Here is an 18,864-nt window from a genome sequence, read left to right as displayed (position 1 = left end):
GATGAGCACCATCTCTGTTAACTTTTCGGCACCTTCCTCTTTCAACAAGCCTTTTAAGTAGAGACCGTATCCCATTATGTGTCAGTGTTGGAATTACTTTTTTGGATTTTTAAAAGCTTTTTTAAAATACGTTTTTAAAGCTGTTATGTTTTAATATGTTTTTAAAGATTCTTTGTCTTCATATGTTTTAAAAGATGTTCTCCTGTGCATGTAAAGATGACCTCAGGTGGGTAACTAGTTCCACCTAGCGGTTGAAGGCAGAAAGAGCACTGTTTAATTTTGCAGGGACTTCCTGCTCTCTGTGGCTCCTTATCACAGTTCTATGTCTGCCTTCACCAAAGATGGTTGACTTCACTCTCTGCTGTCTTGGTTCGGGCCTGTACATTTCTATGTTTGTTTGTCTTAGGTGTTATTCCTCTTGAGTCAGTTTGACCCTTGCTCCCATTTCCATGGGTATTCAAGAACACATATATACGGGAAAGCAACCATGGAATCAGCGGTTCCCACCAAGAAGGCCAAACCACTCCTGCTAGTCACAGACCGCCAGAGATAGCTGCTGAGTCATCAGTAGCCTGCCCCTCCACCAGGAGGCAGGAGGTTGTTGAGGCATGTATTCAACTGGGCAGGTTGGCTTCAGAGGAATCCTCTTCAGAAGTGAATAGGCAGGATGGTGAGGCAGGTATGCCCGAATGATGGCAATAGACTGTCCTGTTCAGAGCGGGATTCACGAGGCTGAGACGCAGGTGCAATCAAATCTTGTTTTATTATAATAATAATATTAAATTTATTAGTCGCCCATCTGGCTGGATGTCCAGCCACTCTGGGCGACGTAAAAGATAAAAACAATACATTAAAACGTTAACATTTAAAACCATAACAATAAAAACCTAACCCACCCCAAAAGCCTGCCTGAAGAGCCAGGTCTTCAAGGCCCGGTGGAAGCTCATCATAGAAGGGGCATTATTAAAGTAATGGATACATCAAAATCAGTACGCTTCATAGAAATCTCTAAGCTAGCTCACTAGAAGTCCCTAACTGCACTCTAGACATGCTCTGCAACGCGTGAAAAAAGTTGCCTCAGCAACTTAACCCAGAGCATGACAGTCTTAAATTGGGAAAATTTTAGATTGTAATCTCTGGCTCCTCCACAATTCCTACCTCTGTCCTGTCCACTTCTCGCGGCGTCGACAGCGGGGTGACAGGGGTTGTGCCTCCAATGGCTGGTCCGAAAGAACCGTCTCCTTAGCAACCAGCTCAAGGTCAGGGGGCATTGATGTGCTCAAGGCATCCTGGGAACTGCTTGGCAAAGGCAGAGTCACCGCCTCCTCTGGAACATCTTCTAACGGCTTCTCCAACCTGTCGGGGGGGTGCGCTCTCCGCTTCTGAGGCCGCGCCACCCGTGGGAACTGGCCCAGAGTCAAACTCCCCTCCCAAGGTCTTGCTCAGACTCAACAATTCCTTGGTTTTCCGTGCCCTGGGAAACCTGGAACTCGTGCCTCCCCCCTCCCTGGCCCTCGTGGGGAAGCGGAGGCTCAACATCGATGTACAGCGGCCATGCAAGATACCCACAACTCTGCTTGCAGACTGCAAGAGACCAGGAACCTCTCTCTGAGGAGGAAGGAGAACAACCTACATTTTAAACTGCATTTTCTCCACCACATCTTCTCCCGAGGACTTCTCAGGATTTCAAGAGTCTCCCAGTTCACTTCCATCCCTGCAGGAGTCTGAACGGAGGGGGGGTGCATATCCATCATGTGGCCATACTGAGCAACTGCAGTTTTTATCCCTGATGCTACAACAATTGAAATAACAATTGAGGGAATTCCTGCTAGTAGATTTGGCCAGAGACCTGTTGGCTTCAGCAGTTTCTTCACTACATCCTGGAGAAGACGGGGGCTTCTAGACCCTCCTCCCAGAACCTGGGGAGGGCTCACTGTATTCAGGCTTCTGACCCGCTGTACGCATCTGCAGCTTCCAGACCACCACCAACCAACCGCACATCACTGGATCCACATGCAGCTGCTCAAGGCAGACACCATAGCTACGTGGAAGACCAGAGCACAGGCCCAGAAAATAACTCAATTGTTCTGGATGAGGAAGAGTGGAGCGAGGATTTGGAATCCAAAGAAGTCTCTACCAAAAGGATCTTCCAAGAAGCCCACTTTCTTCCCCACCTGTGCAAGGCAATGAAAGCACCGAGTTTGAATTCCCAGAAGATCCTCCAGCCGAAGATGCATCTAAGGTTTCTGGCATGTGTCCGGACCAATAACCCAAATATAGGGTGCTGAAACTCCCATCCTTAATCAAATGTGAATTCGACATCCCTTTCCAGTTTAAGAAGTCAGTTCCAGCAGCCAATAAATATACACTGCAGCAAGAGCTTATGGATCAGCTGAAAGTCCCGCCGGGGGATGCTTCCATAGTAATTTGTTAAGCCCGTCCTTGAACTCAAAGGACTCAGTTGCCCATCTCAAGGACTATACAGAACGTCAGATGGATCAGGGCCTCAGAAGAATCCAAAAGGCTAGCGTGTTATCAATTAGGGCAGTATCAGCCTCCTTCATATTTGCTAGCACTTCCCTCCTCTGGTGGGAAGATTTATGAGATGGCCCCTAGCTCGAGTCTGCAAGTCCCTGCTGAAAATCTCCTGGGCGATGACCTTCATGGCTGAGGCATCAATGGACACCATGTAATTTTCAGCAAGGTCACTGGTGATGGATGTCTTTACTAGAGGGGACACTGTGGTTGCGCCATTGGGACACAGACCATATGGCTCGCTCTAATCTGGCCTCAGAACCCTATGTAGAAAGCAAGCTGTTTGGTGACGCCACACTTGCAGACATCCCGGAATCTAAAGAAAAGAAGAAATCCCTCAACCATGAAAGAAACGAAAGAAGGTCCTTTCAGAGAACCCTCACCCTTAGCAGACGTCCCAGTCCGTTTGAGGTTCCAGGCCATTGGGAAGGGCTAAAGACTGCTGGCCCAGCTGCCCCTTCTGGAATAGAGAGACCAGCCAGGTCAGGAGCCAATAGCAGTTCCCCAACAGGACCAGATTCAGGTTCCTATTGTGTGGAAACAAACACCAATTCTGGCACCAGCACCACTCCGGTGGGAAGTCACCTCCACTGGTTGACCCATCGATAGAGGGACATATCATTGGACCAATGGGTGCAGCAGACTCTCCAGCACAGACTACATCTTGAATTCCTATCCTTGCCTCACCCAAGGTTCATACTATCTCCCAGCTTGACATCTCCACACAATAGGAAGAGGATCCAAAAGGCAATCTCTCATCTGCTGCAGATAGCAGTAAAAGAACCTGTTCTCACAGGAGACAGATTTTCGGGAAACTACTCACTCTTCATTACAGTTGGGAGAAAAGACAGTTTGTTTAGAGTGGTACTCGACCTGCAGAACCCGAATGAGTATGTCACATGCCACAAGTTTTGCATGGACACCTTTACCTCACCTCAATAGATGGAGGCGTACATACCTGCATGCCCCTATTTTTCCACATCACCGATGCTACCTCAGGTTCTCAGTAGAGGAAGACCATTTCCAATACAGGCCCAGGCTCTTCGGTCCATTGTCTGCCCCCAGGGTTTTCACAAAGTCATGGTGACCCTGGTGGCATGCCTCAGGACGCAGGGAGTACACGTTTTTCCCTACCTGGAAGATTTTCTAATTCGATCCTCATTGATTCACAAATCATGGGAGGATCTACACATCACCTTAGCCTGTCTGAAGGACCACAACTTTTAATCAATCATGCCAAGAGCCAGTTGTTCCCATCTCATCGCCTAATGCATGGAATTATAAGTCTGGCACAGGACAGAATAAACAAGACATGTACAGACATGTCACATTTTCTGGCCTTTCCATCAGTGGACCCCATACAGTTGGCAGCAGCCCTAGGGTTGATGGTTTCTACATTCCAAACCACTCCCTGGGCACGTCTCCATTTGTGTCCCCTACATTGGTCACTACTGCCCTTCCAAAGTGACATAGCAGCCAGGCGTCATTGAAGGCTATTGCTATCACCAAGGTTCGTCACCCTATTATGATGGACACAGAAACCCAATCTGTAAGGGGAATCCCATTTCACGACCCTATGTGAACGCTCATCACATCGAATGGCACCCATACAGGATGGGGGTTATACGTGATGGTGAGATGATCCAATGATCTTGGTCAGCATAGGAGTCCTTACTCCCCATCAGTCTTCTGTGGCTGTGCATGATCCGCCTAACACTAAAGCACCTCACAAGATCGAGACAATTGGGGATGGTGCTTGTCAGAACTGACAATGTAGCTATCAAGCTCATTTGAATTGTCAGGGGGGCACACAGTCGGCTCAGCTCCAGAGAGAAGCCTCACTACTGTTCCTATGGGCAGTGGTTTACCTGGACTCAATCCAGGCGGCACACCTCAGAGGGGAGGACAACAGTCAAGCGGACTGGTTGGGTTGGGTGCAAATCCATCAGGGGAAATGGAAACTCCACCCGATGGCCTTTCAGGAGATAGTGGACCACTTGGGAGAGTCAAAGTGGATCTCTTTGCCACCCACCTCAACTGTCAGGTGAAAAGGTTCTTCGCCAGATACTGAACGCCAAGTGAATAGATGCCCTGACTTTCCAGTGGCCCTCAGCTCATTTGTATGCCTTCCCTCCACTTCCAGTTATTCTGAGGCTACTCCAAAAGATCTACTGGTCACTCTATATTGGCCAAGGACAGCCCGGTTTCCAGAACTCTCGACCTCACGGTCATTCCTCTTTGGCAAATTTCCCCTAGGGAGGTCTGCTATCACAAGGACAGCTTCTCCACCCAGACTTGGGATGGCTGGTGCTACGTGTCTGCAATTGGAGAAGTAATGCCTGCTAAGAAAGGGCCTTCAGTCATCAGTAGTGGAGACAATAATGGCCTCTTGACATCCACCCACTATTCAGATTTATGAGGGCACTTGGAAAGCTTTCTCAGCTTGGTCTCAGAGGAAGAAGATACCTCCTAGGAGAGCTGGTATCAATGAGGTTCTCTCCTTCTTTCCAGATGGGTTAGCATTGGGGCTCTAACCCAGCACCTTGAAACGTCAGGCTTCAGCTCTGTCAGCAATTCTGTCCTGATCCCCAGTGAATCCACTGGGATCTTATCCCTTCTTGAAGTGTTTCCCTTGAGGAGCAACAATATCATTGCCACCTGCAGAGCACCACTACCCAACATGGGACCTGCACAAGTGCTAACTGCCCTTCAGAACCTCCCTTCGAACCACTCAGTAAAATTCCTCTCCACCTAGTGTCCTTCAAGATATTATTCCTCGTAGCCATTATGTCAGCTTAGACAGCATCACAGCTGAATGCCCTGTCTGTTGGCAAGCGTTACTGGGTGTTTTCATAAAGATAGGGTTGTTCTCCACGCTGTCCCTTCCTTTCGTCCTAAAGTGTTGTTTAACTTCCACTGTCAACAAGAGCTTGTTTGTGTCTTTTCACCCAGCTTCATTAGGGAAGGTTTCCACCTCAACACTAGCCAGGTGGATTAAAGCATGCGTTATGTTGGCATATGCTTCCCTGAGGTGGATTCACTCCACTTCACTATGGTGGCAGCCACATCCACAGCATTTCCCCGCAATGCTTCCCTCCTGCAGATCTGCAGAGCGGCTACATGGGCTGATCCTGACACATTTATCAAACACTACAAAATAAATGTTTACACCTCTGCTGAGGTGACCTTTGGGAGGACAGTGCTACAGCACATTCTCCCAGACCAATAATATCGTTACAGCCCAGCTATATTCCCACCCTACATGGGTCAGCTTTGGTATGTCCCTCCTGAGATCATCTTTACATGCACAGGAGAAAAGACATTTGGTCTTACCATGAAACGGTTTCTCTGTGAATGTCAAAGATGACCTCAGGGCCACTCCCTATGACGTCTGGGGTACCATAGTTGTTTCAGTGAGCCTGTGTTTAGAAGAAAGTGTGTGAGTGCTGTTCGTTTTTCTTCAGTTGTGTTTTCTACAGGTTAAGTCTGTACTTGTCTAATTTGCTTGTCATAAAGAACTGTGATAACCAGCCACAGAGAGCAGGAAGTCCTTGCAAAATTGAACAGCATTTTTTCTGCATTCAACCGCTAGGTGGAGATAGCTACCCACCTGAGGTCATCTTTGACATGCACAGAGAAAACTGTTTCATGGTAAGAGCAAATGAATTTTTTATTTTATTATGTTTTAAAGTCTGTTGTTTTGGAGATATTTTAGAGTGTTTTTGTTTGCTGCCCGGGGCTCCTTCTAGGAGGAAGGGAGGGATATAATTTTAATTAATAAATAATAAACAAGAAGGTTAAACTGTACAATTGTCCTGTTCAATCATGGTTCTAGATTGCATGAAATACTATATGCGTACAGTGCTGTATGTGTGAATGCCAGAGTCAGGGCTAGTTGGTAGAGAACTTATCCCAGTCTGCGTCTGTGTTGGAATTACTTTTTTAGATGTTTTTAAAGATGCTTTGTTTTAATATTTTTAAAGATATTTTGTTTTAATATGTTTTAATGTCTTTTGGTTTTAAGACGCTTCTGAGTGTTTTTGTTTGCAGCCCTGGACTTTTTCTGGGAGGAAGGGTAAGATATAAATTTAATAAATAAATAAAATAAAATAAATAATTTATTAAAATTACTTCACACCCTTCCTCCCAAAAGGAGCCCCGGGCAGCACTTGGACTAGAGAGTCCTTTAAACAGAGGACTAGCAGGACACATGGCTACCCTGTTAAACACACATTAGTGTTTGATGGTTTAAAGCTCTATGGCACATACTTTGAATGTATTTCAGCATCCTGCCTCCCATCTTGTCTAGGCAAGATAGTCCAATGAGAGTTTCTTATTGGATTTTCTTATATTATGATTCTGTACACATTCCCACTATTGCTTCCCATGTCTGAAAAGAAAACAATTGTAATGTCTGTAATGGAATCAGACTGTGAACTGAGGCACTGTTATCTGATTCTTGCTGTGTGGAAACTAGCTGTGTGTAGCATATACGATTCCTTAGGAAATACACTTGTTTTATTTGTGATGGCTAACTCATATATGCAAGTCATTGGTTCAGTTTGCACATCCCATTGACCTATAGTTAAAAACAAATGCTGGTTTGCTTTCCTGATAGTGTTGACAGCAGAAGTAGCAAGGGAGAAGTGGAGCAAGAACTTCTTAGCAATGTGCACCAGCATGCTTCATGTTCACATTAAAGCACTGGTGAAAAAAACAGTCACAAAATCTACATGGGAGTTTTCACTATAATCATTTATTAATTTGAGATTACATTCCTGATCATGAATCAGTCTAAAAAACTCATGACCCTGTTTGGACAAATCCCTATGTAAGAAGCGGCTACACCTAGTGTGACAGTATGATTACATTCCTACTACCGCACACACCAGGCATACTGTATCTGCCTGTTTTTGGTTTCTCCCAAACATTCTTGTCTCAATGTCACATTTAGATATAAATTCCAATTTGCATATGACTGATAAGCACAAAAATTAATTGACATTTAATTGAAGGAACAGCTGTGTGGTTTGACCCTATATATGTTGCTTTAGACCCTAAAGAACCATTATTATTTCTAATTCAAGAACATCCAATGTATCCAAAGATGGGACAAAGTCAGTGGGCTTGGTAGATGCTCACACAAGCTCATTCAAACCAGGCCTATATGGAATTTGTATTCCAGCTTAACTGAGACTCAGATTCAAGTTTCAAACTATATAAAAAATGGCTGCATTTCCAGCTTATGTCTTTAATACTGTTTCCCTGAATACCTTTTTTGGGGGGAATACCTGATTTTTTAAATATATGCACATTTGTTAAATATAGTAACTGGACAAATACATTTATTTTGAAATTTATTCTCCATCACCATGGCTCCATAGATCTCTCACAGTGGTTAACAGCACACTATAAATTGATAAACAAAATAAAAGCATTTATCTGTTTTAAATTCACAGATAAATATTATTTTAAATGTAAGGTCCCATACAAAATATTTTGTCACAATAGTGATAGGTAATGATTATTACATAGCAAGTTTTCAGGTTTCAGGTTTGAGCACGAGTGATGACTAAGCACCCTATATTTTTCTTTCTCCACTAGTTTATTTACAATATTATACTAGTATCAATGTGTAATGCTGTACCAATTGGCAGTCATTCTGGCATTGTATGTAATAAAGAGCAGTTGAGAGAGATATATAAAGCAGATCTCCTACGCTATGTATAGCATCAACTAGAGTTCACTCAGTACGCAGTGGTAAACAAGCCCATGGAAAGTAATTACCAGTAAGAATCTATGACTACTTTTAAAAACATTTTTACAGCATCATTGCGAACACCCAACATTCTTAATTCTGTGTTTTAATTTATTTTGTTACAAAGATTCCCATCACACATTTTTGTCTTTAAAGATAAAAACATGTATGTTTAGTTCTAAAAAAATCAAAAATGATTGCTTACGATTCATCAGAGCAGTGCATAAAACAAGTTTTTCTGATTTCCCTCTCCCACTTGCTAACTGAAAGCCAAGGTTTTCTGATATCTGACAGGGAACGATTTTCAAGACAAAAAAAGATGGATTAAAAAGCTTATAAGATGTTGCTCTATTGTCTTTTGTAACCATCTCATCCTTTTATTCCAGAATTTTTATAAGACAGAATTGAATAAGGAGGAGATGTATATTCGTTATATACATAAACTGTATGATCTGCACCTTAAAGCACAAAACTTTACAGGTAAGTCTTCCACCAAATAATCTGGGTAAAATATAGCTTTGGAAACATTATTGCATATTATTGGAAAAAAGAGGTGGAAGATTCCCTCCTGTGTCTTAAGTTGACAATTGTGCTTTCTGGGGGAAAAACTCCATGTGACAAGACAGAGTGAGACAGCAGGATGGGAAGGAATTTACCTCCAAACCAGGGATTGAAATTGTTGTTTCAATGAACAATTCACTGCCCTTTCATGACATCCAAAATCAGCTGCCTGGGTGGTCGCATCACTGTACGCAATGGTAGGGGCTGCCTATGATTTGTTCAAACAAGGGATGGAATTGAAGGGGTGGAGGAGATACAGGTTGGAGGGAAGTCGTGGCATGTTCCCCATGCTTCAAACCATCGTGTGAAGTACTGGGAATCTTGCATCTGAACTGTCCATTGCGGTCAATCTGCAAGGTATATAGTTAACAGGAATGCTTTATACACTCTGAGGCCTGTGTAATGGACGTGTACAGGCCTCTTTAATATTCCCTGGAAATTGAATATCTTCTCCTTGGCAGAGGTAGCTTTTGGGTTAATGTGTTTCAACAAATGGAAATTGAGGATAAATGATCCCAGTTTAGGAGTGGCATTGCATATGAGCATCCTGGATATTGAGAATGTGCTCCTGCTGCTCCCTGGAATGAAAATATGTTACTTTTCATGTCAAGGTTACTGTATAAGTATTTTTTTTGGACAGAAATGATAAGGCTAGAATTAATAAATGCTACTAGCTTTGCCTCATTATATCTGCTTTTTTCCTGGCTGATTTTATGTGCCAATAATTCTTGGCAAAACCTGTTCCTTTTAATGTCAGGTTTAAATCTTCCCTCGAACAGCTGGCAGCCAATACTGCTCCTTGGTGACAATTGCAAATTGGGTTGCTAAGCATCATCTATGTGTTTTCAAGGGCTATGAAATTATGTGACTGAAATTAACAGCATTTAAACAGTGGCAGTGCTTGATACACTTGACCTAGAGCAGGGGTTCCCAAACTGTGGTCTGAGACCTTCATTCAGGTGATCCGTGGCATCTGTATTAAATATTCATATTGATTTTTACTGCTTCTTTTCTTTCCTGTATTGTATTTCAGTGTATTACAATTTGGATTCTATGGAATGCAAATTGTAATATAATAAAATACAATATAGAAAATAAAAGAAGCTATAAAATGCAATTAAAAAGCATATTGCACCTCATACATTGCATTACAATTGCTATAATTGTAGAAAAATAATGAAGTGGTCTGCCAAGATGATCAGCAATTTTCAAGTGGTCTGTGGAGGAAAAAGTTTGAGAAACACTGACCTAGAGTGTGCTGGTGTTACCCCCTTATAAGACCTGATCATTATTTACACTTATTTCTTATAAATGTTTTCTGATCTTCTATGTATAGCATGATTTACTCCTGTGAGGTTTCTTTGCATAGAAGGGGATTTATATAACTGCCTAGTGTATGTTTAGAAGAGTAATAATGCTGACAAGACAAAAATCCAGTGGGTTGGAAAATCTGCTGATCTGGATAGAGATGTATGGCCTGCGCTGTTCCTGAAAAGTCAGGTAGACAGAATATTGGTGTTCCTGGACGTTGTGCTTTTAATGGAGGCAAACCAATAAGTTTTCACTAATAGGCAAAAAACCTTTGCGGTTTAAGAACATACCTATAGCCAACAGATATTTCTATCAAACTTTAAAAAGCAGGGAAATTGTGCAGCTATAGTGAATGCACCAGGGGAGCAGGAGACCTGACCTCCTCTCTGAGATATTGTAGTGCCCTACAAATTTGTCAAAATGCAAACACCATTTGGGTTGGTCTTTCACAGTCCAATCCACTTGCTGTGTAGCTTGGAAGAATTTGGTAACATGTGCCTCTGAACATATGGTGAGTGGTGGCAACACCTGCCATCTTCAAAGATAGAGAATTATATTTTTCTATGTGTGTTGGTGTTCTTCTTACTTTGCTTCTTTCCTGTGTTACTAATGTTTCTACAGAGAATCTAAACTAGAAAAGTTTATTTCCCTCATTATTCATCCTAGAAATCTGTGTCAAATTTATTTTATTAATTTCAAATCCTTTTTATTGGTCAATGTCATATGATGGTGAAGACAGCCTTTTGTGTTTCAAATTGGAGGTTATGTTCTATTTCTATTTTGGGTGCATTAAAAGTTGAATCTGAAACTGCAGTTTGATGTAAAATCAGACTGATTACAATATGTTGCTACTTCAGCAATGGCTCTAGCTGTTGGAAAAAAAGAGGATGCATGTTTTCAGCCTGCTATGTTTAAACCACTTTATTTAAGGCAAGGTGGGCACAGTCAATTAAAAACATAGAGCACACCTAGAATTTTGCTAGAATATATTTCACCTCCCACTGTTTTATCTTGTGCAAATTGAGAGACTTCTGAGGTCTACTGGAGACTATTTTGCAGAAGTCAGTGCCATTATTTGTTGTAAACTGTCCAGAGAGCTTCGGCTATCGGGCGGTATACAAATGTAATAAATAAATAAATCCACAATTATGTTTGGAGTTTTTTTAGTGTAAATTTTGCAAAGTGTTGCTGTACTTCACATCTTCACAGAAACAGAATCAAAAGAAAATGATTTCCTATAGGAAACCTCACTAAAATTGCAAAGTAAATCAGACATATTTAAAGTGACCATCTGAACTATATCAGCTGTCTTAATGTTGCTTCCTTCCTGCTAAAACAAGATCAGCACAGCACATGTCTTCTTTCTATTCTTTGGGCTGATTGCAGGTGTTGCCACCACAGACCATATGCTCAGAGGCATATGTTACCAAATTCTTCCAAGCTACACAGGAAGTGGATTGGACTGTGAAAGACCAACCCAAATTGTGTTTGTATTTTGACGCATTTGTAGGGCAGTCCAGTATCTTAGAGAGGAGGTCAGGTCTCCAGCTCCCCTGGTGCATTCACTATAGCTGTGCAATTTCCCTGCTTTTTAAAGTTTGATAGAAATATCTGTGGGCTATAGGGGTATGTTCTTAAACCGCAAGGTTTTTTGCCTATTAGTGAATTTCCCTGCTTTTTAATCTGGGAGGTAAGAAATGGGATCCTGTCCAAGTTTGCTTGGTCATTTGCATGCTTATTGAGTTCAGTGGGATTTACTCCCTGCAATCATGCTTAGGATAGGTGAAACTGACCACAGGGGATGGGGAGGGGAGGAGGAGGGGGAGGAGGAGGATGGAGGGGAGGAAGGGCAGATGGGAGAAGGGGGATGGGAGTAGGCAGGAAGGGGAGGGGAGGAGAAGGACTGGTTTGATCATTTGCATGTTTATTGAATTCAGTGCGATTTACTCCCGTACAATCATACTTAGGATAGGTAAAATTGACTGGGGGGAGGGAGGGAGGGCTGGAGTGGGCAGGGGAGGAGAAAGAAGGAATAGAGGAGGGGAGGAGGAAGGGAGAGGAGAGGGGAAGGAGGGGAAAAGCAGGTCTGATCATTTACGTGCTTGTTGAGTTCAGTGGGATTTACTCCAATCATGGTTAGGATAGGTAAAACTGACCATGGGGAGGAGGAGGGGGAGGGGGAAGGAGCATATTGGAGGGGGACAAAGGAAGGGGGAGGGGAGGGCAGGTTTGATCATTTGCATGCTTATAGAGTTCAATGGCATTTACTTCTGTGCAATCATGCTTAAGATAGGTAAAACTGACCATGGGGATGAGGAAGAGGAGGGGGAAGGGGAAGGAGGGATTGGAGGGGGATGGGGAGGGAGGGGCAAAGGAAGGGGGAGGGAAGGGGCAAGAGGGAGGGGATAGGAGGGAGGGGAAGGGAGGGTGGGTTTGATCAGTTGCATACTTTTTGAGTTCAGTGGGATTTATTTCTGTGCAATCATGTTTGAAAATGGATATGGACTGCCTTCAAGTCAATCCTGACTTATGTTGACCATATGAATTAGAACTTTCATGGAAAATGGTATTCAGAGGTGGTTTTACCATTGCCTTCCTCTGAGGCTGAGAGGCAGTGACTGGCCCAAGGTCACCCAGTGAGCTTCATGGCTGTGTGGGGATTCGAACCCTGTTCTCCCAGGTTGTAGTCCAACACTGACCTGTGGGAGGGGCAGGGAGAGGACCGGAGGAGATTGGGTGGGTGGGCACTGGGCAGAGGGGAAGCCCCTTTTCTTTCCCAAAGGAAAACATTGTGAACAGTATCACTGTTTTTCAGCCTTTCCCCCACCTTTTTATTCTACAGCAGGCACATGTAGCCTCCCACCCAAATATAAACCAAAGCTGCCCCTGGCCACATCCACGCCAGGCCTTTATTTCACTTTGGACAGTCATGGCTTCTCTCAAAGAATCCTGGGAAGTGTTGTTAGTGAAGGGTGCTGAGAGTTGCTAGGAGATGCCCTGATCCCCTCGCAGGCTTCAATCAGAGTGGCTGACTGTTAAACCAGTCTAGCCACTGAAGCTCTCTCAGTGGAACAGGAGTCTCCTCTCAACACCCTGCACAAGCTACACTTCCCAGGATTCCCTGAGGGAAGCCATGACTGTCTCAAGTGAAATCAAAGTCTGGTGTGGGTGTGGCCCCCTGATTCGGCAAGCCCAGCAGCTGTGAGTCTGGCTTTTAGAACACTGACAGTTGGATCTTACTGAGCATGCCCGGGCTTATCATAGGGTCCCAGCCAAAATTTATTAAATTAATTAAAAACCAGCCAGGCATTTTTTTAACTTTTAAACTGCAGAAGATGAAGGTCAGAGTATGGGGCAAGGTCAGTACAGTAGGGCCCCGCTTAGTAGCACTTTGCGTTCCGGTGTTCAGCTAATGCGGTGGCGGAAAATCCCCCTTTTTAAAGCCAATTTTGTGGCATTTTGCGACATTTTCACGTCATTTTCGCACAATGGCCCCATTATAGTCTGTGGGTTCCGCTTTACGGAGATTTCCGCTTTACGGCGGGGGCCTGGTCCCTAACGCGCCGTATAAGCGGGGCCCTACTGTATTAGGATTACAGGTACTCTGTGAACATGGCTGATTTTTAATGAATTTCAACAAATTATGAGAACTCTCAGAGAAAACAGTCCAAAAGGGCTCTGGGTTTTTTCCCTCTCTTTTTACACTTTGAACTGTCTATTCTCTCTGACTGTTTTGTGTATTTCCATGAAAATTGACAGGGTTGTTAAGCAAGCATTTCTGAGTTCAGGACTATAAGTTTTGTAAGGTTTTGTTTTGAAATGATCTTATGGGAAGGATCAGAATGGCATGGGGGTATTTTCAATTTAACATTGCGGAATGCAAAAAATCCGCACTTGCTATAGCATACAGCCACTCTTGTGGCTGTATAATACTCAGATAGCCAATTAAAACACTTCTGACATTACACCAATTCTGTTCCAGTTACACGGGCTGTCTATCTGTTTCCAGGCGCAGTTTAAACTGCTGGTTTAGGCCAAGGTTATCTGCAGGATTATGTGCCTCCATATGAGCCTGCTTCACTTCAAATAAAATCCTAAGGCTCTACCCTCTTGCCTGTTGATGAGAGACTCCAGACTGTTGGGTACCAGGGGCAGGGTTTTTTGGTGGTGACCTCTTATCTGTGGAACTCTGTCCCATTGGAAATGTTATTTGACTACAGCATTATAGCATTATCTATTTTTTTTAAATCTAAGTAATTTCTATTTATATCTGCATTTTATTAATCACTCTGCTATAGATTAATTGATCTTGTTCATTTTTAAGGGATGAAATGTGTTTTCAGTTTGATGATTTTATTTATTATTCTGTTGTTTTTCTGGAATTCTGTAGAGTGCCTTAGGAGGGAGATTGTTCTCTGAAAGGCAATTTAGATTTTTTGTAAATTAATAACTTCTTCATTGTCCAACATTTGGGGGGGTATGGGACTTTGTGTTATTTGTCTTCTACATCATAGAAAATGGAAGGTAGGGGGATTACTTTTTTCATTTTGTAGTATGTATTTCAGGATTTATATAGGAGATTGCTATGGCATTCCTGTAAGGACACTTACAGGAACACATGTATGAACATCTATATGTATCTATATGTATTCTTAAATACAAAGCAGTAAATTAATTGGTAACATTTACTCTAAGAGTATTCTCCCCTGGAGGTTCCAAGATGGGACAGTCTTGAACAATTGGGAAGTGCCTCCTCTGGCAAACAGATAAGACTGTTGTCAAGGAAATAGTACCACACAGGGGAGTCTACGTATAGTCACAGATAGCTATGGGTAACTGGTTGATAGAAGACATGTTGAAAAATACCAACTGCTGCTTGCTCCTAACTACATACCTAGCATTCCATGTGTTCTGGCCTCTTATCAAGAAGGGGGACATCCTGATTCATATGGACATGTTAGCAAAAACTCAATAGCTCACAAGATGTTCATATGGGCAGAAGAGCATTCATTATCATTTAAAGTGATGCATATAGCCAGCATACTGTGGACTGGCTCAGTCATCACTCAGGGAACAAGATGGAGTGGAAGCTTTATCCAGCCATGGTCCAGTGAATCTGGAGCAGATCTGAGATCCCCAGATGGAACTGTTTACAATGAAGGTGAACCACCAGGCTCCTTGGTTCCACTGTTCCTCAGCATGGATGACCTAGGCGAAGACTGACCTATTATATGCATTTCGTCCAGCATGTCTGATTTCCAGGCTCATCCAAAAGATTCAAGAATTTCCAGGAGAGGTTATCCTTCTGGCTGAAAGGAGAGTGATTTCTATACATTATTTAGACGTTGATTCACCTGCACTGGCATATTCTTCTGTGAAGGAATCTGCTGTCACAAAGACCAGTGATTGACCCTCAACTGGCACATCTTCAGTTCATTGCTTGGAGATTGAGCGGTGGCAACTCTTAGCCATGGGATACTGCCCATGGTCATAGAAACCACTTTGTGTGCTCATAATCTCTGTTATAACAGCTCTTGGCAAACCCTTTCATGTTGATGTAAGGATAGAGGACTGGATCTGCTGAAAATATCAGCTCTGGCTTTTCTGGAATTTCTCCAAACGGGGTTAGCCAGAGGTTTGAGCACAAGTATACTGAAGCTGCACATGATGACCATTGCTGGAATTATGGTGTACAGAAGGGGAGAACCTCTATTCCGTAACCCTCAGGTAGCCAAATAACTAAAAAGAGCATATTTTATTAACTTGCTTACACAGAGTGCATAGATTTCCCATGTGGGATTTGAATGTTGTGATTTTGACAAAGCCATCTTTTGAACCTATGGCTACATGTCAATTTAAGGAACAACTCTATAAGACAATCTGATTGGTGGGGATCATCTTGGTCCACAGAGCTTCAGAGCTGTATACCTTTTGATTAAAAAAGAATTATGCATTTTTCATCAGGATAAGATGGTTCTGAAAACAGATGCAGTTTTTATTCATAAAATTAAAAGAAAGTGGTATACTACTCTGGATGTGAAGAGCCCTTAGGTTTTACATTTCTAGAAACAAGGACAGTAGGAAATTGGAGTCCTGTATTGTTGGGCAGCAGAGCTTTTGTTTCCACCATTGCTAGATAACTGAAGCGTTGCTGAACAAGGGCCTATAGGGCAGGGGGTAAGGAACCTCTGACTGGAGTCATGGTCATTCTCTGAGAGGAATGACTGCTCCAGGGGCCTATAGATGGCATTTGTCCATTGTGCATGCTGGCTATTTTGAAGTCCTTAAATACCTTTGACCGGCATTACAGAATTGATACTTTTCCTTCTGCAGATATGGGCTATGATAGCTGCATCTTGCAGACAGTAACTTCAATGGAGTAGTGAATTTCCTGCCTCTGTGTGTGTGTGTGTGGGATACACTGCTTGTCTACATCTCAATTGTTCAAGACTGCCTCATCCTGGAATCTTCGGAGAGAAAAAAATAGACACTGTAAATTCCCATTCTTGGAGGTTCTGGATTGGGTAAATCTTCATGGATATTGGGGGTGTGTATGTGTGTGCAGCTAGTTCTGTCTTTTATTTTAGTATGAATGGTTAGTTTGAAAACAGATAATTTGAGTTGAGAATCATGTCCTTTCGCATCTGGTTCTTGTTTGGGTGTCTTTTTCCCTCCATGTTTGTATGTGTAAAAAAAGAAAAGAAAAAGACTGAAATCATGTAGTATATTTTGTATGTAGTTGTAGAGTAGAGGGTCTTTTGGGGTCTGGGGAATGAGGGGAAATCCCTCCCCTGAAGGCATCGTTTCTTTGACAGTGGCTCTGCCTTGTTACCAGAGGAGGCATTTCTCAGTTGTTCAAGACTGCCCAACCTTGGAAAATCCAAGAACAGAAATTTGAATTTTCCCTTTTATTGAACTGTCTACACTAAATTTGCTTCTTGTTTATTTCTAACACACAATAGAGGCTGCCTATACATTATTGCTATATGATGAACTGTTGGAATGGTCAGACCGGCCACTGAGAGAATTTCTGAACTATCCCATGCAGACAGAGTGGCAACGCAAAGAATACCTTCATCTCACTATCATCCAGGACTTTGATAGGGGAAAAGTAAGTGGGTTTGGCTGCCACATTTTGGTAGTAATTTTTTTTAACCAATTGGTTCTTAATTATGATTGTAGTCTACCTTTTCTGCTGGGAATTTATTATATAGCACTTTACTATGCAAAGTGAGTTGTCATTTTTTACTTTCTTATATGAAATCTGAGGTTGGACATGGTTATGCCTCTTAAACATCTTTGTTGGAGATATTTATTTAGGGGTTGGACAGGCATTTGTCAGGGATGCTGTAGTTGCATCCTACATTATGGAAGCCTACACTGAATAGGGGATTGGACAAGTTGACCTCCAAGATCCTTTCCAATGCTATCATTCTATAATAATTAATCAAATCCTTAGAACATTTCAGTGCACACCTAGTTTTTATCTTATTTTACACAGATATTTTAAATATGGGGAAGCTGCCTAGTAGAACAAAGGTGATGAATCTTTGGTTCCAGATTTGTAGCTACTATGACTCATTGATTCTGTTAGCGGTATTCAATCTTTTTAGTTAGGTCACCATTTGCTTAAAGTGACTGTGTATGCATTAGCCAGCATCTTGGCCATTCTGTACAGCTGAAAATTGGTTACTTTTTTCTATTGTAGGCTGACACGGGTTAAAAGCTTGCATATTCACAATGGCATGAATGGGTTTTTAAATATATATTTAATTTATTGACTATATTTTCATTGAACATTTAGTTTTTATTATGTCATTCTGTAAAAAAAAGAAGAGTCCTGTTTCCTAGGTTCCATAGAAGCATGCAAACTGGCCATGAAGCACTGGCTATGCCACCAAATTCGTACTGTGCATAGATCAGAGAATAGCCAAGCTCACACACAAAACATGGTTTAAAATAAGCTATGGCAGGGGTAGCCAATGTGGTACCCTCTAGAAGTTATGGGCTACAACTCCTATCAGCCCCAGCAGCATGGCAAATATTTTGGAGATGATGGGAATTGTAGTACAAAACATTTGGAGGACACCGTATTGGTTACTTCTGAACTTGGTTTAACAGGCATGAGCACTTTGCTGTTTCCCCCACTCCTGATTCTGACGTGTGTGAGAGGAACAAGCCAGAGCTGGCTTGTCAAAATGTGTGAACCTAGGCTCATGATTTGTTTCTCTTCAGAATAACCCTTCACTTCTGCTTTGTTTGGCAAGAAACAAATCACAAGCCTGGTCACTCTGGTTTTGCAACATAAACCATTAAAAAACCCACAAAGCTATGATTAAATGTAGCATGTGGACCTCACCATTTTCTGAAAACACACAGTTTTCTCCCACAGCTAGCCGTGGCAGTAATGATGGAGCTCGAGTTTAACAGCTCGAGTTTAACAGGTTTTTAAATATGCTATTTTAAAAATATATGCTATTTCAAGTGGGATTGATTCCTGGCCTTTCATGTGGCTGGTTGCTTCAGTTTGCCATGCATTGCGAAACATAGTACATGCACAGTGATTAATCAGGTTTAGTTTGCACAGGTAGACACTATTGTGAAGTGCTCTCAGTACCTGTGAGTGCAGTTCAGCTATTCCAAAAAGGAAGAGGCTTTAATACCATCTTGTCAGTTCTCATAAACAGCTGTTCTCTGCC

At 42.5% G+C, this 18,864-nt stretch overlaps 1 protein-coding gene across 6 annotated transcripts in view; it reads left to right on the top strand.

Annotated features, from left to right (window-relative positions):
• The window catches only part of DOCK4 (dedicator of cytokinesis 4), a 386,414-nt gene that overhangs the window by 316,679 nt on the left and 50,871 nt on the right, over nucleotides 1–18,864 (top strand). For all 6 annotated transcript variants that reach the window (XM_061640010.1, XM_061640007.1, XM_061640006.1 and 3 more), the window contains 2 exons: nucleotides 8,680–8,773; nucleotides 17,128–17,276. In XM_061640010.1, coding sequence (XP_061495994.1) covers nucleotides 8,680–8,773; nucleotides 17,128–17,276 — 243 coding nt within the window. The remainder of the gene's footprint in view (nucleotides 1–8,679; nucleotides 8,774–17,127; nucleotides 17,277–18,864) is intronic.

This window comes from Rhineura floridana, chromosome 8, assembly GCF_030035675.1.
Source record: "Rhineura floridana isolate rRhiFlo1 chromosome 8, rRhiFlo1.hap2, whole genome shotgun sequence".
Classification (NCBI taxonomy): Eukaryota; Metazoa; Chordata; class Lepidosauria; order Squamata; family Rhineuridae; genus Rhineura; species Rhineura floridana.
This window is presented reverse-complemented; position numbering and strand designations above follow the sequence as displayed.